This window comes from Mirounga leonina, unplaced genomic scaffold (assembly GCF_011800145.1).
Source record: "Mirounga leonina isolate KUSES-001 unplaced genomic scaffold, KU_Mleo_1.0 Mir_128, whole genome shotgun sequence".
NCBI classification, from domain to species: Eukaryota; Metazoa; Chordata; class Mammalia; order Carnivora; family Phocidae; genus Mirounga; species Mirounga leonina.
In genome coordinates this window covers 6,678,185-6,702,955 of record NW_023270320.1, presented here as the reverse complement: position 1 = coordinate 6,702,955, position 24,771 = coordinate 6,678,185, and the positions used below count along the sequence as shown (strand labels likewise).

General features: G+C 57.2%; 1 protein-coding gene across 1 annotated transcript in view; it reads left to right on the top strand.

Annotated features, from left to right (window-relative positions):
• The first annotated feature begins 1,241 nt into the window (after window positions 1–1,241).
• Window positions 1,242–24,771, top strand: part of ADGRA2 (adhesion G protein-coupled receptor A2) — a 33,864-nt gene continuing 10,334 nt past the window's right edge. The window contains exons 1-6 of the mRNA XM_035004045.1: window positions 1,242–1,504; window positions 13,932–14,003; window positions 23,635–23,706; window positions 23,984–24,055; window positions 24,226–24,297; window positions 24,578–24,741. Of these exons, the coding sequence (XP_034859936.1) occupies window positions 1,242–1,504; window positions 13,932–14,003; window positions 23,635–23,706; window positions 23,984–24,055; window positions 24,226–24,297; window positions 24,578–24,741 (715 nt within the window). The remainder of the gene's footprint in view (window positions 1,505–13,931; window positions 14,004–23,634; window positions 23,707–23,983; window positions 24,056–24,225; window positions 24,298–24,577; window positions 24,742–24,771) is intronic.

The following is a 24,771-nucleotide window of genomic DNA, read 5'->3' as shown; positions in this document are numbered from 1 at the left end:
AGGACGTTAGAGGCCGTATCCAAAGTCAAATAGAGCCATCTAGAATGAAGCTCTCCTGACTGGCTCACAGTGCTGTGCTCTTTCCACACCCCGGCCCAGATCCCTGCTTTTCTTCCCATTTCTCTCATTCCTACTGCCCCCGGAACACACACACACACACATACACACACACACACACTCTGGGATATGGAAAAGGTAGGAGGCCAGATCTAGCCTGTTGCCTTGGCCTTTGACCCCTCCGTGGCCGAGTGACATGCACCCCCCGCTGGGTGAGGTCACTGGCAGCAGAGGAGGGTCTGAGCCTTCCTAAGTCTCTGGTTTGTATCCTGCAGTGGCTGGAGCAGGGCTGCGGGAGGGAGAGCCGGCTTCCAGACTGGCCCATCAGGTCAGGGGCCAAGGGAAGCCGAGTGTCAGCAACGCCAGGGCGGTGAACAAAGTTCAATCTCAACCCCAAACAAGGAGCACCAACCATCTTTGGCCGAACCCGCAGGTCAATGAAAGACCCAGAACAAGGGGGTGCGGGCTGGATGAGCAGGAGCGAGGGAGGGTTTTGTGGAAAGTGATGGTGGTTGGCTTTGAGGGCTGGGATGGGTTGTGGAGAGGAAGAGTCCTGGCCCCGGGGGGAGGGGGGCGGGAGGGAGAAGGAGTCCCGGCCCAGGGCGGGTTCGGGGACACGCGCGGCCTCCAGCAGCCTGGCCCGCTCTCGCTCCAAGGAGGGCAGCGGCCGGGCTGCGTAGCGGGAGGCGCTAGGGCCTCGCGGACGGGCGAGCTGGCGAGGGGAGGGCGCCCTCTCGGGAGGGCGGGCGGGGGCTGGCGGCGGCGGGAGCGGCGCCGCGCCGAGCTGCCTCCATCCATGGCACGGCGCGGCGGCGGCGGCGGCGGCAGCAGGAGGAGCCCGGCGCGATCCGCTAGGTCCCAGCCCAGCGCGGAGCGAGCAGGCGACGCGGAGGGGCCCGGCCTCAGGCGGCCCGGGAGCACGGCGCGGAGAGTCGGGCCGCGCCGCCGGGGGCCGCCCGCGCCGCGCTGACAGCCGCGCCCGCGTCCTCCCCGCCGGGGCGCTCGCCGGACATGCCCCCGGGGCGCGGCGGCGGGGACCCCGGGGCTTGCCTCCGCCCAGGGCCCCCCGCCCCGCCCTCGGACGCCCCGGGCCCCCGCTGAGCACGCCTCCCGCAAGCCCAGGTCCCTCTGGCCGGCGCGCAGACGGGCCCCAGCGCTGTGGGTGCCCGCGGGGCGATGGGCTGATGGGCGCCGCGGGACGCAGGATGCGGGGGGCGCCAGCGCGCCTGCTGCTGCCGCTGCTGCCGTGGCTACTGCTCCTGGCGCCCGAGACCCGGGGCGCGCCCGGCTGCCCCGTCCCCATTCGCAGCTGCAAATGCTCGGGGGAGCGGCCCAAGGGGCTGAGCGGCGGCGCCCCCAACCCGGCGCGCAGGAGAGTGGTGTGCGGCGGCGGGGACCTCCCGGAGCCTCCCGAGCCCGGCCTTCTGCCTAACGGCACCGTGACCCTGTGAGTACCCTAGTCGGCCCGGCCCGGCGCGAGCCCCGACGAGGGGGCGAACGGAGACAGGACGGGAGGGGCGGGAGGAGGGGGACGGGGACATTGCCGCCACTTCAGAGACTCTGGGACACGCCTGAGTCCGGGCGCCGAGCAGGGAGGCTTGGAGAAGTACGGGGAGGATTAGGGCTCCAGGGGTGTGGAGGGAGGAGGGGACTTGGGGGGGCGGCTGCGCCCGAGGGAGGGGCACCGCGGGCGCCCACTCACCTGCACAGGTGAAGGGAATGCGCGCTGGCGGGGCGCCCACGCCCCTTGACTTTCCAGCCTGGGCTGGTGTTGCAGACTTCGGGGACGTGAGGTGGGTGGGCTGGGGGGAGGCTCGGGAAAGATCGGCGCCCGCGGCCTCAAAGGTGGCTGAGGTCGTTACCCCCGCGGACGCGTCCTTGGCCGGACTGGAGGAGTCTTCCAGGTTCACCCCGCGGGCCTGGCTCCTCCAGTGGGGGGCGCCCCATCTGCGCCCCCCCCCCCCCGCCCCGCCCAGCCTGCCAGCCCAGCTTCCAGCGCGTCTCCATAGGGCAGGCGGAGGGGGGAGGATGTCGGAAAATCTGTCCTTGGGATTGCGGCGCTTCTGGCCTGAAGGAGACCCGGTGTCCGGGTTCGTCTCGGGCCCCTCTCCCTCCGCGCGTCTGCGAAGTGAGCCTTGCGCCGGGTCCTGCACCCCGCCCTCTTCTTTGCCTCCCCTGGGTATAACCCGAGCTTTGGCTGTTAATCGATTGACTCCTTCGCTCCAAGACTGCGAAGAAAGAAACCCGGCTGAAGGGGAGGCGGCTGCCTCCCAGCCTCCTTCCGTCCTCCCGTTTCCTTTCTCAGCCAGGGCCCTACCGAGCCCTCACTCTGCCGCCTGCGAGCGCGGCCCGTGGCGGCCGCGCACCGACCCCACGCCTCCTCAATGGAGGTCCGAAGCCCCCCCACCGCCGCAGGAGAATTCGCGACCCCAGCCCGCCGCGGCGGTTTCCTGCTCGCACCACGTGCTCCCAGCTCCACGCACGCCGTGGAGTGGAGGGTCCGGCCCGAGCGGCGACCCGTGCCTTTCCTGTCCCGGATCCAACCTGCGAGCGCTTGCCCTTTCCTGTCTTCCTGACCCCGGTGGCGACCGTTTCCCCACCGCCCCTTGCCCAGACTTGGGGCTGGCGCACAGTCTATCCTGATTGTGTCCAGAACAATACAGTAGTGCCTTTGGTCGGGTGAGTTCAGAGGCTGCCGGCTTCCTGACAGGACACGACTGGTCAGCCTCTGACGTTGGCCGCCCGGCCTGCATTTTCCCCAGCTGGGGTGTGTGTGTGCGCGTGTGTGTGTGTGCTCGAGTGTATGTGTGTGCATGGCGGGGGGAGGGTGGAAGCAGTGTGTCTGCTCTCCCCCACGTCTCAGCAGCAGCTCCGGGATCTGGCCGTGGCCTGGGAAGGCGGCTGGGGCTGCTCATTCCTGGCCTCTTTGACTGTCCACGGGTGTTGAAGGGTCCAGACAGGCCCGGGCATTCCCCAGCCCACTCAGATCTGGAGGAGAAGTATGCTTGCTGTGTGGAATGGCTGGGCCCGTGTCTGGGGGAGCCCCCGCTGGGCAAGGGTAACTCAGGTCAGGAGAGCGGGGGTGTGTGTGTGTGTGTTGTGTGTATCTATTCGATCTTGTGGCTGTACTCACACACATATGTGGGACACCGTCTCTCTGTGTGTCTGCTTGTTGGGATTAAGGAATCCACACATACTGAAGGCAGAAAAGAGGGGGAAAACATTAAAAGGTGGTTTTGCAGTACATCTTAGAATGATTTGGTAACTAACGCTTTCCAGCCATAGCTAATTCCCATCGACGCCACTCCAAGGAGCGAGCGCAGCTGACTCTTGGTGAGAATATATGGTGACAGGGTGGCAGCAAACGTGACTGCTAGCTCACCTTCCCATCCCAAACCATTCCCAGACGAAGGGCTCCTTCTTTGTCCCAGGCCACTGACCTAGCTGGCTTAAGATACCTTCCAGAGGAACAGCCCTGAACCTGGGTGGGCATCCCCACAGTGATGACAGGGCAGGCCCTAGAAGCTCCAGAGAGCCCACTGGCCCCTCAGCCTGGAGTGTGGCTGAATCCCAGCCACAGACCTATTTCTTAGGCTCTCCCTCCAGGCTCCACCTAATCCTGACCCTGATTGCTGGGCAGGGGCTCTCTTCCCAGGGCTCAGCCCCTCCAGCATACCCATCCCTGCCCAGCATGCCTCTTGAGGGAAGAAGGAAGAGAAGTGCCGGGAAGGGGCTTCAGCCTGGCAGCAAAACAGGAGGCCAGGAGCTCAAGAACCTTCTCCACACCCTCCCAGACTCCTCCTCCTTACTCTTTTTGTTTCCACACAGATTTCCCCCACCATCTTTTTGCCTGTCACCTGGTGCAAACAACAGGACTTTCGTGGATCGATTTTTGCACCTGTGGCTTTATCTCCCTCCTCCTCCCCTTTTTCCTCCAGAATGGCCACCTTATCTCCCTCCCCCCTCCCCTCTTTTCCTCCAGAATGGGCCACCCGGCCCCAGTCCCCTTCACACCCCACCCTGCTCACTTGGGTCCTCGGGGGACCCAGGACTCCACCTTGGGAAGCCTGGTAGCCACCAGTGCTGGGACTCTTCAGGTGAAGAAAGTGCTAGAAAAGATGCCTGTCTGCAAGGAGCCTCCGGTCTCTGCTCAAAGAAAGCCTCCAGGCAGTTCTGAGGCAATTCTGTGACTAGTCCTGTTTACTTCACTGAAAACCCTTCCACCCTATTATCCTAACTTCTGCGTTCTGTTTTTGTGGACTCTGTGCCCCCTCTCCCCCACCCTTTACCGTTTCCCCTTCTAATGGATTTTCATTTGCAGTTTTCCAGGAAAGCAGAACTCTTGGCTTCCTTCCTGATCCATCTGTCCCACCCCTCAGCTCAGTCCACAGGGCAGCTGTGGACACCCGACGCCGATGCTCCTATCTAGAGCAGGAGGCTTTATGGCTCTCCCCCAAGGCGAAAGGTCTCATGGGGGGTGGTGAGTTTCAGGGAGAGCCCGGCTATGGGAGGGAGGTGGAGACCCCTGTGAATCCCCCACCCATCCCTGGGCAGCAGCTGATGGGCCTGTCCTGCTTCTCCGCTCTGGGAGTGAGAGTAAGGGGGTGGGGGGGATAATAAAGAATTCTAGGAAAGGACTGATAATAGATAACTCCAGAAGGAAATCGCCTACAAGGACCTTCTGGGATATCTGAGCAGCCCCTCAGAGGATTCTAGCCAGTGTCATAAATTCCTAGACCGTCTGCACTGAAAAGGCCCTTATAGATCAGCAAACCCAGCCCCTGCATCTTCATCTTAGAGCTGAGCAAACTGAGGCCAGGAAGGGGGGGGGACCAGTGTCCCTACAGTCAGTCACACACTAGCAGACACGAGGATCAGCTGGTTGGGTTCTCTTAAACTTCTCTCGGGTGACAGACTCGCTATTCACCTGGCTGGACTTGGGACCCAATGGACACAAAGCCGCTTTTAAAAACCCAGTTCCTTCCCAGGAGAACCTAGGCCCTTTTGACCTGGGAACATTCCAAGGCTGGGTGAGGAGGGGGCAGGCAAGGTACAGGTCACTCTGGATTCTCCCAGAACCCACAAACCCTTGTCTACTTCGCCTCCCCTTTCTGGGGCAAGGGGTTGTCTACCGCATCAGCAGCCCACATAGGGGAAAAGGGGCATTTGCCATTCGGATGCCCCTACCGGTGGCCACATCCTTTTGCTGGGGGTTTGGTGGTCTTTAAAGGTAGCATGGGGGAAGGGGAGGCCCCTTCACAGCCTTGTGTTTGCTCCAGCCTCAGGAAAGTGGTTCTGGAACACAGATCTCCCTCTGAACCTCCAGCTCTGGACTGGTCCCTCCCCTCAGTGCCCCTCACCCCGGCTGCCAGGATCCAGTTAGGGGAGTTTGGGGCAAAGTGTGCCAACTGCCTTGCACATAGCCTGAGGGGAGTGGAAAGATGCTGGCTGGAGGGGCGGGTCCTTGCCATCTTCCCCACCCCCTTCTCTTCCACCCTCTTTCCCCCATATGGTTCTCATAAGGTCTGGGCTCAGAGACAGCAGTCAGAGGAAGTGGCTGTGTACAGAGAGCTTTTGTGAGGGAAGGAGGGGGAGGGGCAGAGAGCAGGGAGAGAGAAGGAAAGAAAAGAGGGAAGAGGCTGGGGACAGAAGGTGGGAGCAAGCTGGGAGACTCCAGCACACTACCTTACCGTCCCAATGCAGGGTCTCAGCTGCAGCATGCCCAGTGTGGGCTCTTGACCCCGCCTGCCTGAAACGAGGGGCCCCCAAAAAATCCAGGTTCCCCTCTAACTTCGCAACTACCTGCAGGAGAAGCTGGAGGAGCCCCTTCCTGGAGTTCTTGGGGACTCTTTGGGCTCCCTCAAGTGCAGGATGTCAGGGTCCATGGTCCCATCTCAGGGCAAGCACTGGACAGGGAACAGAGCCCTCTGGTTGAGTCCTCACTGCGCCAAAGAGACTAGAGAGGCCACCACACTGAACTCCAAAGACAACCCCTATAATTCATCATCCCAGTGGTTCCAGGACCCAGAATGGGTAATTTGGCCTGAATTATTCAGAACATGTGCATGAACCCAGCCACTCCTGATCCCCAAGATGGTCCCTTCCCACCAACTACCATGGATCACCCTTCCGTGATGGGGGCGGGAGTGGTGGGCAATCCCTTGCCCTGGGGGTATGAGTCTGAGAATCTCCCCCAAAGGCACAGGCAAACCAGCATAATTTGAACCTGACCATAAATTGACCCTTAAATTGGGGGTCATGTTTTTAAAGGGAGAGAGTTTCCAAGTTTATGCCACAGGAGAATCATTGGGGTAAGAACACTTTCCTGAAGGAGAAAAAGTTCCAACCACCTCTGAGTTGATCCATATCCATCCATTCAGTGGGCTCTCCTCACCAAAGCCCAGAGAGGGGAGGGTAGGTCCCCAGCGCCTCACAGCCTGGACCAGCACTCCTCACGCCCTCATGATCCTGAGATAGAGAACCCCCCCACTCCCTGGGACCTGACGGGGAGCAGGGGAGAAGACAGGAGGGAAATGGCCCTGGGCTGAGGAACTAGAAGGAAAGTCGGTAACTGCTCGGAAGGGGCTGCTTGGAGGGGCTGTTTATTTTCATTCCCCCAGCCCAGGCTCTCTGTTCTATTTAGAGCTCAGACACTGACAGGACAAAGCTGCCTCCTCCCCTTCCTCCCTCCTCTGGCGGGCCCCCATCCTTCCCAAACTCCAGAACATTCCTTTGCTTTTAGGACTGGGTAATGGGGGTGGGGGAGCAGAGAAACTGTGGAGTGTAGCTAACTCCAGCAACCTCCCAGGACCCAGCTTCCCTAGCCCTGGGAGAGAAGAGAGGCCGGATGGGGGAGCAAAGGGGTGTGCAAGATGGATGGAGCCAGGTGAGGGCAGGGAACGGGGGCGGAGAGAGGCCTGAGGAGGGAGTTCCAGCCCGAACTTGAGGGGCCAGACATCTCCCAGCTGGAAAGGGAAGGGAAAGTCTGGAAGACGCTCCCCCACTCCCACCCACCCACCTAGGGCTCTTTGCCTGCTGGGAACTGTGTGTTGAGGCAGACACTTTAGACTTCAGGCTCCAGGAGACCCAGTACCCAGGATGAGAAAAGCCATCAAATATAAGAAGTGGGAGTCTTCAGTCCAGACCCTTCTTTTACTGAGAAGAAACCTCCAGAGAGGGGCTGACCTGCCCAAGATCACACAGCAACTAGCCAGACCCCAGGGCTCCTGGTCCTGGGTCAGCCTCTTTCCATGGGGGCTTCATCCCTGGGGACAGAGCAGGGGAGATAGACATGAGCCAGGGAAAAGGGGCAGATAACCTAATAAACACTCATGTACTTAGGGGACCTCTGTACAAAATCTCTGCACAGAGTACTGGAAATCAGATGGACCCAGGGCAAGTGGTCTCTAAAGCATCCTTCCTAGTGTTTCTCTCCCTCTCTCGCACCATGCACAGCTTCGGGACTACACACCCAGGTGGCAGGTGAAGTCTCAGGAGGGCTGTACTGTGGAGCCGAGGGATGGTGCTGTCTCCAAGCTGTCAGGACTGAGCTCTGCTAAGACTGACTGGGTGGGGGGCAGAAGAGAGGGAGCGAGTGGAGGTAGGAGGAAACTGCTCCATGACTTGAGAAAACGAGGGTTCAGCATGAACCCTGTCCGTCGACCACCCCCACCTTGCCTAGAGCTCTGTGCCTCCAGGTCCCGGTCCCTTCGTTCAGCCAGTGCCTGCTGTGTCCAGCCCCACACCAGTGCCAGGAGGTGAGAGATCTGGCGTCTGACCTCAGGGGGCCATCCGATCTCATCGTGGAGACTGGATACAGGCTCACAAAGCAGAACAGGATCAGGGCCTCTGGGCTCCCAAGGAAAACTTCTGGGGTAGAAAGATTAAAGGACTAATTTATACTTGAGTGTAAAAGACTGATAACAGGGTGCCTGGGTGGCTCAGTCGGTTAAGCCTCTGCTTTTCCCTCTGCCCTTCTCCCCTGCTTGTGATCTCTCTCTCTCTCTCAAAAAAAAAAAACAAACAACAACAAAAACAAAACAAACAAACAAAAAAACCAAGACTGGTAACAAATTGATCCTTTCAGGTTTATTTGTATTTGAAAAGAAATCCACTTTCTTCACCCAAAATCGTGGCTTCCCCTGGGCTGAGATTTTAGGCCATGTTTGGAGAAGCACTTAAGGCCAATTGGGAGTAATTTCCCAGCTTCCTTGAATGGAGTGGACACATATACACACAAGCATTCCATCCGGTCTGACACATGTCCCTCCGCCTTCCATGAATGGAAGATTGTAGACCCCACGTCTCATTGATGTTTGTAGTACTATTGTGTTACACAGGGCCGGGCACACAAAAGGCGTCAGTGTAGACTTGAAGATTGAATGAGTACCTAGGCATGAATGATCACAGCAAACTTGATTCCATGCACTCAAGCTAGGGTGCTGGGGCCCCAAACCCCCAGCAAGGCACACCGACCACTTACCATAAACACCCCAAGCCCCTTTTCTCAGGCTGCGGACTCCCTCAGATTAGTCCTCCTCATCTCAGCCCCAATTTCTTGGTCCTGCCCGCTCACCACCAAGCTGGGGTGCCCTTGTAGAGAGGGTAGGTTAGAGAAAAGGAGACAAGAAGGCCCCATGCATGGAGCCATTCCAAGACTCTTTTCTTTCCTGACCTTGACCTCAGGCGCTGCCTGGACAGTTCAGCTTCAAGGCTGAGGTCAGAGGCCAGATCCAGACACAACCCCCTACAGCCTGGGGAAAGAAGGTCCTACCTGGGTCTCCTTCTAATCAGGTATTCCGGGCTGTGCAGACAGGCTTCCAGCCGGGGGAAGGGATGGCGAGGAAGTTCGGGAGTGCTGTGTGTCCTCTCCCCCAGTTAAGTCCCCTGCAGTGAGGCTAAATGGACGTGAAGGGCAGACTGGAAGGGAAGGGAGGCCACAGGAGGGCAGTCTTTAGCCTGAGGCTGTTTGCCAGGGCAGGGCCTGTGGACCAGAGGCAGTTTCGATTTTGGAGACCTTGTCATCACATCAAGCCTACTGTAATGCATCCCCCTCCTTCGTGAAACATAGTAACTCTTGCCAATCAATGTGGTATGACATTTGGTTGTTATTTAGGTAAGTGTTAATTGCAATTTTATAGCATTTATATTTCAGAGGCGGTGATTATTTTTGTAGGTTTCAGACATCTTTGTGGGCCCTGGAACTGCTCAGAGGCCTTGCGCACTACGCCTGCAGGAAGGGCTGGGAGTCCATTTTCACTTGCTGGTTCAGAGTGGCTATGGGCCTGAGACCCCCTCACTGATGGTCTCCCTGAGACACTCACTGCTAAGGTGCAGATGTTGGAGACAGGTCCTTCTGAGCCCAGAGGGCCCTGGTGATGCCCTGAACTCCAGGCTCAGACTCCCTGGAGAAGCTAGATTGCCCAAGTGTCCAGGCCTGTGGTCCTTGCATCTGTTACAAGTGGAGGGGGAGGGGCGCTGACATGTATGGGTCTTCCAGCACATGAGAGAACAATTTGGTTCGGACATGCGTTGGTCCCATGTCTCACGGAGTGGTGCCCACATGACCCCTACAGGGTCATCTCTGATGTGGGGCTGGGATCTGGTGAGTTCCTGTGGCTGCCCAAAGGCCACATGGCCTCTCTGTAGATGCCAGCCACTCCTTTGGCCTCCAGCCTCATTAGTGGTAACTCCGCTTGCTTGCTTCTCTTCCCTAAAATAGGACCCTAGCTGAGAGATAGTTCTGGAATGGACTCAGTGTGCCCCCTCTCCTTGACCAGATTTCAGACTCTAGGCTAAGAGAACAGGGGACTCTAGGGACCGGCCCCCCTGCCTGTGAAATCTGATGATGTTGGAGTGGTAGACAGGGAGGGAGGGAAGAAAGCTGCAGATGCTGGGTTGGGTGAGCCAGAGGTCTGAGAGGCGGGTTGGCGTGGTTGGGAAGGAAATCCACCTGGCAGGCTCCTTGTACGGTTGCAGGGCGAGGGGTTGATGCAGGCTGAGGAAGTAGCTGTCCGGTAGGGGTGGCAGGGCGGTGAAGAGGGGGCCAAGCTGACACTGTGTCTACGAAGCTGGACAGAACCATAGGGCCAAGGCTTCCTCCTTCCCGGCCCGATGGTTGGGGCCGCCCTGCCTGCTTCCATCCCATGTGACAATCTAGTGTGGTGGGAACATTTTCCTTCCCATTGGACGAGGCTGGCTGTGTGTTTTCCTCTACTCGCAGTAACTGCCAGCTTCCTACCTGCCCCGAACAGCGCCAGACCCAAGCACTTTCTGCCCCAATCACTGCCCTCCCCACCCCCAGACCCAAAAGGGCAGCTCCCAGAGCTGAACCACTGAACCCATAGGCACAATTGAAGCCCTTCTCTGGACAATCTGGGTCTCAAGCAAAGTTTCCTCAGCCCCATCTAGGTTGTAAAGGCCAAAAGATCCAATTCTGGGTATTTGGGGACTGGGATCACAGAGATATCTGCCTGAAGTTTGTCCAAGAGCTGGAAATGCAGCAAGAACGGGGGCCATTGGAGGAGAAGGACAAACCACCGTTTGCCTGGCATCCCTGCTTTTGCGAATAGCTTATGGAGAGTTGGGGATCAGGGACATGTTCTCTGCCCCAGAGAAATATCTCCTTTCCAGACTTTTTGGGCTGGGGTTTGCACCAGGCTAGTCAAGCTGGAAACGTGGGCTGCAGCTGACCTCCTACTCCTTCCCAGCACAACAGTGGCTACCTCAGACTGGGGGAGGGGGCTGCCAGAGGGGGTTAGGACACCAAGGGATGAGTTGTGCCTTGTTCTGGGCCACCGTCTCATCTTCACCTGCATCAGGGGCTGCTCCCCAATTCTGTGCTCTGCTCCCACACCACTCACACACACACACACACACACACACACACCACCCCACCCCAATTTGCCTCCTATCTCACAAGCAACCCAGACTTCCTCCTGGGGAGGCGCAGGCCACGAGGAAACCAGATAAGGGTTAAGCCACCAGCCACACGTGGCCCCTGAGCTCCTGTAACGTGGCTGGTCTGACCTGAGATGTGCGAGAACAGTAGAACACACACAGCTTCCAAAGGCTCCGTACAAAAAAAGAAAAAAAAAGAGGAAAATATCTTGTTAATAATTTTGCATATTGATTACATATTGAAATGATAACTTTAATACATTGGGTTAACTAAAATACATGATTAGAATTAACTTTTTAACTTTAAAAAATATGGCTACTAGAACATTTGAAATTACATACTCCGTTCACATCGTCATACTTCCACTGACCAGCTCTGGGTAAAAGAATTTGGGGTATGCAAAAGGTGTTCAAGGGTTAAAGGCTGAAGAGTCTGAAGAATGTGGGGTGTACCCCAATACCACTTCTAGGCCTGTCTGGACAGGATTCTCAAATTAGGATCCCAGATTTTAATCTCAGGGAGTTGGAGGATTTTTTTAAATTTCCTGTTTTCAATTCAATGATCTTTATTTTTTTTTTTATTAAAGATTTTATTTATTTGAGAGAGGGAGACAGAGTGAGAAAAAAAGCACGCACGCATGCATGAGCATGAGTGGGGGGTGGGGCAGAGGGAGAGGGAGAAGCAGACCCCCCCCCCGCCGCCGCACTGATCAGGGAGCCCGATGTGGGGTTCCATCCCAGGACCCCAGGATCGTGACCTGAGCAGGCAGACACTTAACTGACTAAGCCACCCAGGCGCCCCTCAATTCAATGATCTTTAAACAAAAATCGTCTGCAGATAATTTTGAGATAATTATTTATTAGAAGGTATTTTCCTAGTGTAAGATTTTCATTTCGAAAGTCAATGTTTCTCACACTAGAATCCTCAGACGTATTCTCAGGAAATAAGATACTTTTCCCCTCCCTTTAACAGGTCTCTACTCAAGTTTGAGAACTAATATTCTCGGGCTTCCTCCTTCATGAATGGGGCTGGGCTATTCTGGCAGCCCTGTCCCTGTCTCCTTCCATACCTCCTCCTTCCCCTGCCTGCACCAGCCTCATCAGCATCCTCATCCCCACAAACCCAGGAGGGGGCAGTCCCTGGGAGAGACCCTTGGGACTGCGGGACGGGGGAGGTTGAAACACATGCCTTTTGTCCACCCTTCTTCCTGACACTTCAGGACCCCTCTCTGATATTACTAAAAGTACTGTGGGGTCCTCTCACCCTCTTTGACATTTAATGCAACCTCTGAGCCTCAAACTCTGGGGGCATATGAAGGGGATGAAGCAGAGATGAGGTGAGGCGAGCTTTGGTTTATAAGTCACACTGTCAAGAGTCTGTCACCACTGAGGGGGCCACCACCAGGGCCTGAATGAGACCATTAGAGGCCCTAAGAACTGACACGATTATTTGTGATTTACCACCACCATGGATAATGCCAATTAAAATGAGAATAAAGGGGGCCATGTGAGTTCTAATTATTCATATGACAACTATGATGAACTTTTTGAAATGTCAAGATGGTGTGTGTGTGTGTGAGAGAGAGAGCGCGCCATTTGGAAACCCAACACCCACCCCCGCACCCATGACCCCTTCACACAACCACTCCTCAGGAGCTCCTAGGAAGTGTCAGCGTTGGAGGACAGTTAGGTGGGGACTAGAAGGGTAGGAGGGGGTCTATCTGGAAAGCAGAGAAGGGAGGAAGCCCCCTTCCACTCTTGCCTCCATCCTGGCCATTGTCTGTTCTCCATGAGCCTCCTGAAGATGGACTGGCTGGAACGTCTGGAACATCAGAGGTCTGGGGTCCTCTCCCCGCCCGTCTTGATATATTCACCTAGTATTCACCAGTAAGCTTGGGGGCAGAACTCTAGACAGCTGCCCGCATGCCTTGTCCCCACCCCCCACCTGAGAGCTGAAGTCCATCCCAGAGGCTGCCCACTCAAGAGAAGTTTCCAGACTTGTACCTCTGGCCTTCCCATGTCCACCAATAAGAGCAAAGAAGTGAAACCCTTTGTCTCGGCCCAGAGCAGGCAAGAGTTTGGGCTGCGAGGCTCATTAAAGCGTTTTAATAACCAATTAACTCAAAGGATGAGCCCTTTGGCTGGTCTGGAACTTCCTCCTCCCAGGGAGGGAGTCTGGCAGAGAAAGGCTAAGTGGGTGGGCAGAGTGGGTCTAGTCAGTAGCTTGGGGCCTCTTTCCTCCCCCTCTAAATACAAATAAATAAACAGAACCTCTGAGTGGGCAGAGGCAAAGGCTGAGGCCTGGGCCTCCACCAGGCAGGCCCCAGGGCTCTATCAGTTTTCTGTTGAGGCTGCAGACAGGCTTGGGGAGGAAGGCAAGGGTGCGCAGTGCCTCTGAACCGGGGCCTTTGAGGGCTGGGAAGAGTCCCCTTGTGGGAAGTCCTCCACTCACAGAGTGGGGCCCAAGGAAGGGCAGCTCCTCGCACCTGCCTCCCCACCTGCCTGGCCTCCTGTTCCACCCGCCAGAGCCCTGACCCAATTCGGGCCATTCTCCCTCCCACGCTCCTCGGGATGTGGGGCTGAAGGCCTGCGAAGGACAGAGCCCCAGGGGGCAGGAGGAGAGCTCTGTGGCTCAGGCCTGTGGTTCCAAGGTGTAAATGGGGGCATCGCAACTTGACGCCCGCTCAGCCCACTTGCCTACAGAGCCCTAAGTCAGATCCAGGCCATGGGGGAACCAAGGGCAGGTGAAACACCTGATGTGGAGCTCAGTGGGCTAACCGGTCTGCCTGAACCATTCACTGGCTCTTTCCTATAATCTGGAGCAGAGGGTGGGGCTCCTGCCCTGCACAACTTCAGGGGGCGCCACTGATACAGAAAGCAACATGGTTATACCAGGGAAACCGCATCCCCTCTCCATCCACACTTCTGGCTTGTAACAGCACGTTCTCCTGCCTGTGTTCTCCCTGTTCCTTCAGGCTCTTGAGCAACAACAAGATTACTGGGCTCCGGAATGGATCCTTCTTGGGACTGTCCCTGCTGGAGAAGCTGTAAGTGCTGGGGCAGAGTGGGGCAGAGTTGGGGGCCGGGGGTCATGGGCAAGAAGTCAATCCCGGCAGGATGAGGACCCCTGGGTGCCGAGGGACCCCTCAACCCCAGAACCTGCTGGCTAAGCGGGGCCCAGAGTCAGACCCACGGGAACCCTGCCCAGGACTTGACCACCAGGTGGAGGGTATGGAGAGAGGGACCAGCTCCTTCCCCAGTGACAGCAGTGAGTAGGGAAACCTCGCTGGTCTAGGGAAGGATGGGGCTCAGGGAAGTTCATTAACGCTCTTAAATGAGCAATTAGCTGTGAGGGCTGAGCCCCTTAGCTGGCCAGATGCCACTTCCCCGCTCCAGCTGGGGGCCCAGCATAAAGGGCTGAGGAGGATTTAGTGGGACTGAGGCCTCTTTCCTCCGCCCCACCAAACAGATCAACAGACAAAGCCCCATGGGGCTAGTGCCCTGGGCTGAGGGTGGGGAAAGTGGATCCCATCCAAAGGGCCCCCACCCCACCTGCCCTGGTTTGGAGCTGCATCCTCCGGGCTGCCCCACGGGCCCAGGCAGCCTGGCACTGGGCTCAGGACTACAGGGGCCCTGCTGGCCAGAGGGACTTTTTTCCCAGAGTTGGGGGCCTGACTCAGCTGAGGGCAAGTCACTTAACCTGCCACACTGGGGACTGAACCAGCCCCTCAATTCCCTGCTCAGCTGGCCTGCTCCAGGAACCACAGCCTGTACGACAGCTTTGGGTCCTGTCTCCTCCCCAGGAGACCTGGGCCTCCGTCCCTTCTGGAGCCTGATCCTTGCATTCTCCCCTGCCTCCGGCACCCGGTCTCCTACCTCCGCTCCCACCCTGCGGGGCGTTCCCAAATCCTTCAACAGGGCCCCTGCCCCTTGACTTCCACTTCTCCCGGCAGGCATGGATCAGTGTGATGGAGGATACAGAGAAATAAGGTGGAAGCCTGCCCTCAAAGAGCCCGAGATTACGGTCTAGTGGAGACCGCCAGTGCCATGTGTGTTAGAATTCAGTAGGTTGGGGTTTCCATAAAACCCAAAGGAGGGACGTCACTGACTGGTGAAGGCTGGAAAATTCGAGGGTAACTGGGATGCAGTCTCTCCGTGACGTGGAGTGTAGATTTTCAACCATGACAACAGTTACGAGGTCATCTCTACGACAGCCCACTTCACAGGGGAAGGGAAAAGCTGTCTCGCAAACTCCCCAGCCTGTGAGGAAGGCGCAGTGGCCTGGCTGGCTTCATGGCGGTGGGAAGGGGCAACCCCATGTTTGGGGTGGAAGGCCGAGCATGTTCTGTCTGGTCTAGGGCGTGCCGGGGTGGGAGGGGGTGTTGGGTTGTTGATGGTGGCACGTGCACACAGTGCCGTGACCAGAGCCCTCTACCATCTGTTCTGTCGCTCACAGACCGGGTGTCCAGACGAGGAGAAAGGGCTGCCACCGAGCGGCTAGTAAAAAGTGTCCTGGGTACTGACAGATCGGGAATGTTTTGCTCTCCCACAGGCAGTCAGGCGTGCGGGAGCTCTGATTCCTGTGCTCAGCCCAAGCTTGGTCTCCGAAGGCTGAGTGGCAGGAAAGTGCTCGCTCCTTCCAGGGATCTTTGGGAGGATGACCAACTGCAGCTGCCTCCAGCCCGTTGCCACCCAGAGGCGCTGTCACTTCTCCTTGCCGTGAGCCAGATGGCTCTGAGCCTCTTGTGGCCCCACTGGCATCTTCCCATCTTTACCCCTCTCACTTTATCAAAGACGCACCGGGTCTCCCCGCTTCTCCTCCTTTAGTCTCATGAGGGTCAACTTCCTGATGAAGAAGAGAAGAGGGTCCTTTCCTTCCTACCCCTGCCCACGTACTGAATCTCCCCAGCACCGGGGACCCAGGTGACTGTGCAGCAGGTGCTTTCAAAGCATGGAAAGCAGGAGGAATGAGAGCATGGTCAAGGAACAATGACGAAAAGCTGAATCTCATGGCGGGGCAGGAGCGCGGGGCGGGAGACAGATGAGAGTTCAGAATCCCAAGTGTGAGCCCTGCTCTGTTAGGAATCACCCAAGGCCTTCATTCTAGAGATATGTACTGAGCCCCCTTTGTGTGCCGAGCTCTGTTCTAGGCATTGGGAGTGAACACAATAGACCCAGCGCCTGCCCTCAGGGAACTTACCCTCTACGGGACACAGAAAATAGCAAATAAATGTATAATGTATCAGGTGATAGGTCTACAAAGAAAAACAAAGCAGGGTAAGGGGGAAAGAAAGCAGTGACGGTAGGGGAAGGCTGCTGTTTGGTGTAGCGAGGTCAAGGAAGGCCTCGCTGACAAGGTGACTGAGCCCGAGGTCTAAGGGAGGGAGGAATCTGGAAGGGAAGGCCCTTGGGTCCACCCTATGCCTGGTGGGTCTGAGGAGCAGAAGGACCTGTCGATGGGAAGTGGTAAGAGATGAGGTCAGAGTGATGCTGCAGTGGGTGCCAGGTCTGGGATCTCGGTTTCCTCATCTGTACAAAAGAGGGGGACAGGGTGATTTGTAAGCTACATTATGGATTTTAAATTCTATGATCCTTGGATGTGTATGCGTGTGATACCCACAAGTGCTGCTTGAGAAGGAAAAAAATCAGAGCACCCAAGGTTGCAGCCAGGCTTTCCAGAAGAGGGGAAGCCTCTGGGCAGAGGCGTGTGCTGTGCTCAGCAGGTATGCATGCTTCCCAGGGAGAGAAAGGCCGGGCAGGGCCGGTAGGAGCCCAGGATCTCCAGCCTGGCTGATCACCACTGTTTCAGTCCGGTTCTCCAGAGAAAGAAAACCAATAGGAGGTGTGTGTGTGTGTGTATCTTTATATAAATATATAAAGAAATTATATTAGTTCTTTATAAAGAAATGTATTTTAAGGAAATGGGTCATGTTGATTGTGGGGGCTGGCAAATCCAAAATCTGTAGGGCAGGCCAGCAGGCTGGGAAGTCAGGCAGGAGTTGATGCTTTAGTCTCCAGACAGAATTTCTTCTCCAGGAAACCTCAGTTTTTCGCTCTTATGCCCGTCAACTGATTAGATGAGGCCCACCCATGCTATCCAAGGTAATCTTTATTTAAAGTCAACTGCTCCTAGATGTCCACCGCATCTACAAATTACCTTCACAGTAACACCTCCATTAGTGTTTGATTAAGTCACAAGGTGCTATCACCTGGCCAAGTGGACACATAAAACTAGTCCTCAAAACCACTGTCCCACCATCCCAGGGATGGGGAGAGATCCTCTGCCCTACTCCCAGAGATGCTAATTCATCAGGTCGGAAGGGGCCTGGGAATTTTTTACAAGGTATGCAGACGATTCTCATGCTCATCCGGGGTTGGGAACCAGTGGACCAGATGACCCCGAGACTGTGGGCCTATTCATCACAAATGAGACGCTGTGGCCTGGCGTGCAGTTGGTGCCAGGAAACACTGATCTCTCTGTCCTGTCAAGCTCAGACATCCAGGCTTGGGCAGCTGAGTCCATGGCAGCTTAACATCCCACAGTCTGTGAGCTGCAAGTCCCGTGGGAGGGTTGGGGCCTAGCCTAATAACTGAAATGGTAGGTCTGGGCTGCAGAGAATGCCAGCATTGCCTCCTTGTGCTGAGCGCCTCTCTGGCCTTTGAAAATGGGTCAAGTATAAGCATATGGGGGGAGGAGGTCCGCCTGGTCCCTGTTAATGGCAGGGGCTTGAGGCTGGGAGGGGATACAGAAAGGGCACCGCATGTGAATGTGCCTTCGATGATCTCAGGGGAGGACAGGTGCTCCAGAGAGACTGGGCGGAGAGTGGGGGACTTACCTTGTAGGCTCTATCAGCCAAGCAGGATGGACAAGAAAACCTGAAACAGGGTCCAGCAGAGCAGTTCACCGCCAGCCCACGGCGTGTACGGAATCGTCCAGATGGGCGCTGAGGCCCTGTCTCTGAGCCCTCCCCTCTGTATCCCCCCAGCCCTCGGCATGGACAAGCCTGTTACCCAGAGGAAAGACTTCTGGGGTGGAGGAGACCGGGCGGGCCAGGAAGGGCACAGAACTCCATTCTGGAGTCAGAGAGGCCTGGGATTGAGTCCTGCCTCTGTCATTTACTTTCTGGGTGCCTCTCCAAGCCTGGTGTTTCTCCCCTGGAAAAGGGGGCAATACGGGACTCCTAGACTGGCTGTCGTGGGGACGGCATGGGCTTTCAGTAAATGCCTGTTCCCTTCCCTTCTCGGGAGAGTTTGAAGTTGCAAGATGTTATGTCGGCAGCCCCCCGTTGCATGGGATTTGCCCAGAGCTCCCCAGCCTTGGCGGGCAGTCCTGGAGCTGAAACGAGCGTGCGTGCATGCGTGCCGAAAGTACTCACGGCTGGCCCACCCGTCTGGTCCCTGGCATCTCCGCCCACATCCCCCACCACGTGCCTTCAACAGGGAGCAGGCCACCAGAAGACCTTCCCGGGCTCCCAGGGTGCCCCGGCCACAGTGAGAAGCCCCCAGACTGGGGACCAAGTGGGCCGCAGGACAGCCAGCCCCCAGAAGAGGCCAAGGGAGAGAGCCTGGGCATGCACGCGAGCGAGGGGCTCTGTGTGGACACACGGCCCCAGAGGCCTGTGCATGCCTGGAGGAGAGGACGTGGTGAGGGGAGCCTGGTCAGCCCCAGGATGATTTGTCATTGCCTAATGAGATTAATGAGCCCAGGGGGCTGGTATGCAGCGGTGCTGGGGCACTCATTAGAAGCAGATGCTCATGGGAATGGGGGGGCTCTGGGGGTGGAGTGGTTCTCACCCGCCAGGTGGTTTCCATTAATCTGTGGGCGGGGCCACGAGCGAGGCCGCCTGGCCCGCGTCCTCCTCCCCTTCCCATCCCCACTCACACTGGGGAGGAATGCAGAAGAGAGGCTGCTGACTCTGGGAACAGCTGAGGGCTGGGAAGGGAGGCTTGTGGGCTTGGGGACAGCCCTCTGCTCTCGTAGCCCCAGCGCCTGGCAGAGTGTACATGCTGAATAAATACCTGTTGGATGATCTCAGAGACAAGAGGGGCCCGGCCCGGGGTGGGCCCAGCTCGGTTTTCTCCCGCCAGATGCTCTCCCTGCCCTGCCCCCCACACCCTCCATACCTGCGCGGGGGTCTGGCTGGCTTCTCGGCCAGCCCCCGCTTTCGAAAGAACCTTGGAAGTCCTGGAGGGCCCAGGGAAAGCTGCTCTGCGGCCTCCGAACCTATAATTTGGTTTCTAAACCCACAAGCAGGGAGGTCTGTGGGGGCCGGAGGGAGCCATCTTGGGGCCACCCCACCCTGTCCAAACGTGGGACACGGCTCGCCCTCACACGTGCGCGCTCTGGCGTGCAAACTCACTCGAGATAGAATTAACATCCCGGAACGTTCGCCCACTTAAAGTGTGCCATCCGATGGCTCGGAGCGGATTTACACAGTTGTGCAGCCATCACCGTCTAATTTTAGAACATTGTCATCATCTCCAAAAGCAACCGTGCATCATTAGCAGCCACTCCCCGCTCCCCTTCCTACTCCCAGCCCTCAGTAACCACTAATCTCTCTGCCTCTATAGATCTGCCTATTCTGGACATTTCATCTAAATGGAATCATATCATATGTAATCTTTCATAACTGGGCTTTTTTCACTTAGCATAATGGTCTCAAGCTTCATCCAGATTATAGCATATATCAGTTCATTCCATACAGTACGGCCGAACAGTATTCTGTTGTGCGAATAGAGCACAGAAGCTTTATCCGGTGACGGGCACTTGGGATGTTTCCACTCTGGGGCTGTGACCATTCCTGTTCAGGTTTTTGTGCAGATGTACCCTTGTTTCTCCTGCAGATGTACCTGGGAGTGCAATTGCTGGGTCCCTTGGTAACTCTGCCGAACTGGTTTTCACGGTGGCTGCACTGTTTTACACCAGTAATGTATAAGGGGTCCAGTCTTTCCACACCCACAGCAACTCTTGCTGTGGCCCGTTTTTTCTGTTATCACCATCTTAGCGCGTATGAGGTGATATCTCACTGTGGGTTTGCTTTGCATTTCCCTACTGACTAACAGTGTCGAATCTCTCTTCGTGTGTTATTTGGTCATTTGTATGTAAGTCCTTTGCCCATTTTTTTCAGCTGGTTTGTCTTTTTATTATAGAGTTGGAAGAGTTCTTTGTATATTCTAGATAAGAGTCCCTTATCAGATATATGATTTGCAAACATTTTCTCTCATTCCCTGGGTTGCCTTTCACTTTCTTGATGGTGTCCTTCAGAGAGCAGAAGTTTTAAGTTTTTATTAAGTCCACTTTATTAATCTGCTCTTTTGTTGCTTCTACTCCCACACTCAGTCTTACACTCAGCTTCCTGAGCTCCAGCTTTCCTAAGAAGGGTATAGGGTATGATTTGCTCCCAGGAACAGCCCCCCTCCCCGACTTCTGCCACAGAGTCCTTCTCCATTCTGGCGTAGATACAGGGAGAGGAGTATGCCTTGAGTCAGGGTAGCCTGCTCTGGGTTGGGCGAGGGGTGGTCGGGAGCGGAGGCGCCGTCCACACACCACACCTTTCCCAGCTTCCAAGACCTGGGCTCTATGGAGGCAGGGAGAAGATGAGAGATTCCACATCATAGTAACATCTGTTCACCCTCATAACCTAACCTAAGAAATGAAGGGATCTTGGGGTGCCTGGAGGGCTCAGTCGGTGGAGTGTGCAACTCTTGATCTTGGGGCTGTGAGTTCGAGCCCCACACTGGGTGTAGGAATTCAAGGAAAGAAAGAAATGAAGGATCAGATTAGACAATCCAGGGCAGGGGTTCATCACCTAGGTTCCACAAGCCCCCTGAAATCATGGACAGTGTTGGGTAGAGTGAATTTTTCTGAGGCAGGAGTCCATAGCAAGAAGCACCAACCTATAGGGGCCTTGCTGGTCCAAAAAAAAAAAAAAAATCCCAGTTCTAGGATAGCATTTCCTCTGGGGTGCCTGGGTGGCTCAGTTGGTTAAGCGACTGCCTTCGGCTCAGGTCATGATCCTGGAGTCCCGGGATCGAGTCCCGCATCGGGCTCCCTGCTCGGCAGGGAATCTGCTTCTCCCTCTGACCCTCCCCCCTCTCATGTACTTGCTCTCTCTCATTCTCTCTCTCTCAAATAAATAAAATCTTTAAAAAAAAAAAAAAAAAGGATAGCATTTCCTCCTGCTGCTAGGGAGGGTAGAGCCCCAACCTGCTTCCCCTACCTTAGGGACCAGGACCCCATCGGGCTGTCAGAGCTCAGCCCAGTGAGCAGCCGTGGGCCTGCACCCCTCAGGAGAAGACCCAGGCCTGGCCCGTCTGGGCAGTCGAGGGGCTGCCTGGGTCACCCCTGAAACCACTCTGTGGGCGTGAGGCAAGGGGGCAGGAATGCCAGTGCTTGGTGGAAGCTCCCCTCTCAGAGGGCCCCGGCGTGGCTCTGGGCGGCAGGAAATCCAGGGCAGGAAGGGGCTGGGGCCCAAGTGGCCGCCTTGCTCCCATCTGCAGAGCATCAGTGGGGCAGGCGGGGTGGGGGCTCTCAAGGGGGGCCGGGGAGGAAATGAGAATAAACACAGCGAGCGGAGAGGGAAGGGGCGGGGGGCTGCAGCCTCAGCCCCTTGGCAGCCCATGAAGGGAAGTGACACAATGAGGAATGTGTTTCCCTCTGCCCGTCCCCTGCGTGGGGGTGGGAGGCAGAGCCCTGAGAATGGCCAGACCCCAACCGGGGCCAGGGGGCACATGCTGGAACAGCACCAGAGGGGGGTGCTTTGAGAGTGGGGAACCAAAAGGGGGGTGCTGGCAGGAGGGGCAACCCAGGGCAGGCGGGGCGCTCCCCCCCAACCCCGGCCATCTCCAGTCTCCATGCTGCGTGAGCATCCAGGGTCTGCGTTCTTGCACGTTCCCTGCTGGGGTACCACCAGCCGCCTGGGTATGGAAGCCATCCCTTCTTTAGGAAGCTGGCCCCTTCTGGTGGCTTTCCCTTCTTTCTCAAGGGGCTTAGGGTTAAGGAGGCCAAGTCCTTGGTATGAGGGTGTTTCATTTCTCTCTCTCTCTCTCTCTCTCTCTCTCTGGGTGTTTTTGTCCCCAGTTGGGACTGGCTATGCGAAAACAGGCCCCCTGGTGGGATGGCACCTCCCCATCCTGGACACCCATTTCCTCTCCCAGAGCTGGGAGTGGCTGGTTAACCCCCTCGTGCCCATAATCCAGCCATGTCCGTGAGACTTTGGCAGGCAGGGCCAAGTGCCCCGTGTGTCAGCCTGGGCTGGAGGGTCACAGGGCCTTGGAAAACAGGTTGACCCCAGATATCTCTGTCAATCTTCTCCTTCCTGTGCAGGCTCTTTCCAACAGGTTGATTGTTCCAGGAATCCCCCACCCCAGCCCTCTGGCTCATAAGCACCCTCTGCCTGGGTGGAGAGCAGATAGCTAGCAAGGAGGCCGCAGCCCCCATCCCAGGGTCCCAGGAGGGCAGGCAGTCTGGCTGAGCAGGGAGGTTCCTGCTACATTGCTCCGTGGGGCTGCAGGCGTGCTGGTTGGGCTCAGGAAAGACTCAGATGGTCCTTGAGTAGTTGGGTGAATGGCCAGTTGGTGGTCTAAGCACCTCTTCTGGTGGCTGTGCTCAGGAAGCACAGGATGGGAGGGTAGCCAGTGGGCCAGCACTCACCTTGGTCCTTAGTGGCCCCAGAGAGCTGCCAGTCTGGTTTTGAGCTGGGGCCAGGTGGGCACCGGTGGGTCCCCAGGGGGGCAGGAACTGCCCCTTCAGCTCTGTCCCTGCCACCACTGGGGGAGGGCATGTAAGGGAGGAGGGTTGCTGTCTGGTCATGTGGTTGCCTTTGAGCAACCAGATCCTGGGACAGAAGCTGCTCGGATGATTGACCTGCACTTCACTCCCCTGAGTGGGTGGCCCTTGGCCCCATGGAGCCCTGTGGGGGGGGCACCACCTTCTACTGTCTGGACCTGTTGGAGTTCAGCCCAGAGATGGCGTTTCCCTTGCCACCTTCTCTCAGCACTGTGGGCTCCTAGGAGACCCTGGGGGGTGCGGGGGGAGGCAGGTGAGCCAGCCTTTACCTCCTCAGCCTTGCCTTCCTCTTCTGAGGAATGAGGGGCTGCCATGGGGGTTTATAATTCTGCCTGGGAGTCAGAGACCTGCGTCAGCCTGCAGGCAGTCATCAGCTGCCTGACCTGTTTCCTCACCTGTCAGGTGGAGAGATCAACATGGACAGAACAGCTATGGAAGTACCTCCCCCAGTGCCAGGCTCCAGAAGATCTTACCTTTGTATAGCAATTTACAAAAGACTTTACCCCCCATTTTCAAATGGTTCTCATAGCAGCTCCTGTGAGATCCTTGGCAGCTCAGATGGGAGCGACCTGGGCGAGGCCTCCCGGCTCCTAGTTCAGTGCTGGCTCCATTCCTTGTTTCCACCCAAGGGGACCCCATCCCATCTCTTGGCTTCTATATTCTTCCTGACATCTTTCTGACCAGCACCCCTTGATGGTAGCCGGGGGGGGGCAGCAAGGAGACCTATCTGAGAGTTGGGGTCCTTCGTCCAACCTCCCCACCGGGGCTGAGGAGATTAGAAGAAAATCCAGTTCCCAACACTGCTGGTAAAAATGGGGCTTCCCCACCCCAGGGGAATGTGTGGCCCCCAGAGTGGGAGAGGGCTGAAGGCTCCCACTTGCCTCCCACAGGGACCTGAGGAACAATGTCATCAGCACGGTGCAGCCTGGTGCCTTCCTGGGCCTGGGGGAGCTGAAGCGTTTGTGAGTGGCATGTCCCGCTCCCCAAGCCCTCCCAGCCCTCCCCCTCCCTGGAGATGGTCCCCTGGATCCCATGACCAGCTATCCCTTCTTGTCTCCCCACTCACAGCACCTCTCTCTCCACACAGTGCATGTGGGGGGTAGATGGGGGAGACACTTCAAGCCCATCTCCTTGTTCCTCCTGCTCCCACATGAGCCCCGGCCACACACGTGTGTCCCGCACATGCGGATCCGTGTGGACCGTGTGGCCGGCTTGCTGAGGTTGTGTATGTCCCCCTAGAGATCTCTCCAACAACCGGATTGGCTGTCTCACGTCTGAGACCTTCCAAGGCCTTCCCAGGCTTCTCCGACTGTGAGTGACGGGCAGTTGGGGTGGGGGTGGGGGGAAGGCTCGCCTCCAAGGAAGGGTTGGGAGGAAGGAGGCAGCAGCAGACCCTCTTAGGCCCCCTGCATTCCCTTCACTTGCTCCTCCCTCCTCCGGCCCAGGGAGACCCTAAGATCCTGGCTCCCTGTTCCCTGCAGAAACATATCTGGAAACATCTTCTCCAATCTGCAACCTGGGGTCTTTGATGAGCTGCCAGCCCTTAAGGTTGTGTGAGTATCTGTTCCCAGCCCAAGGACTCAGAGCCCTGCTGCCTTTCTCTGCCCAGGAAGGACACACATAAGCATCATGACCACGGTGGCCGGCCTTATGAGTAGGCAGGATGGGCAATGGCTGAAACCGCCGTATTTGCCTTCCCACCATCGCCAGGCTGGGGGTGCGCGCGTACCCCCGTGTGCCCCTTCCAGCTGCAGTCTCTCCCAGGGCTCCATCCCCACCCTGGAGCCCACACTCGCTGTGCTCTAGTCGGTGGCCCCTCTCCCCGTTCTGCAGGGATCTGGGCACCGAGTACCTGACATGTGACTGCCGCCTGCGCTGGCTACTGTCCTGGGCCCGCAATCGCTCCCTGCAGCTGTCCGAGCACACGCTCTGTGCCTACCCCAGCGCCCTGCATGCCCAGGCCCTGGGGGGCCTCCAGGAGGCCCAGCTGCGCTGCGGTGAGCACATCCCCCCCTGCACACCTGCCC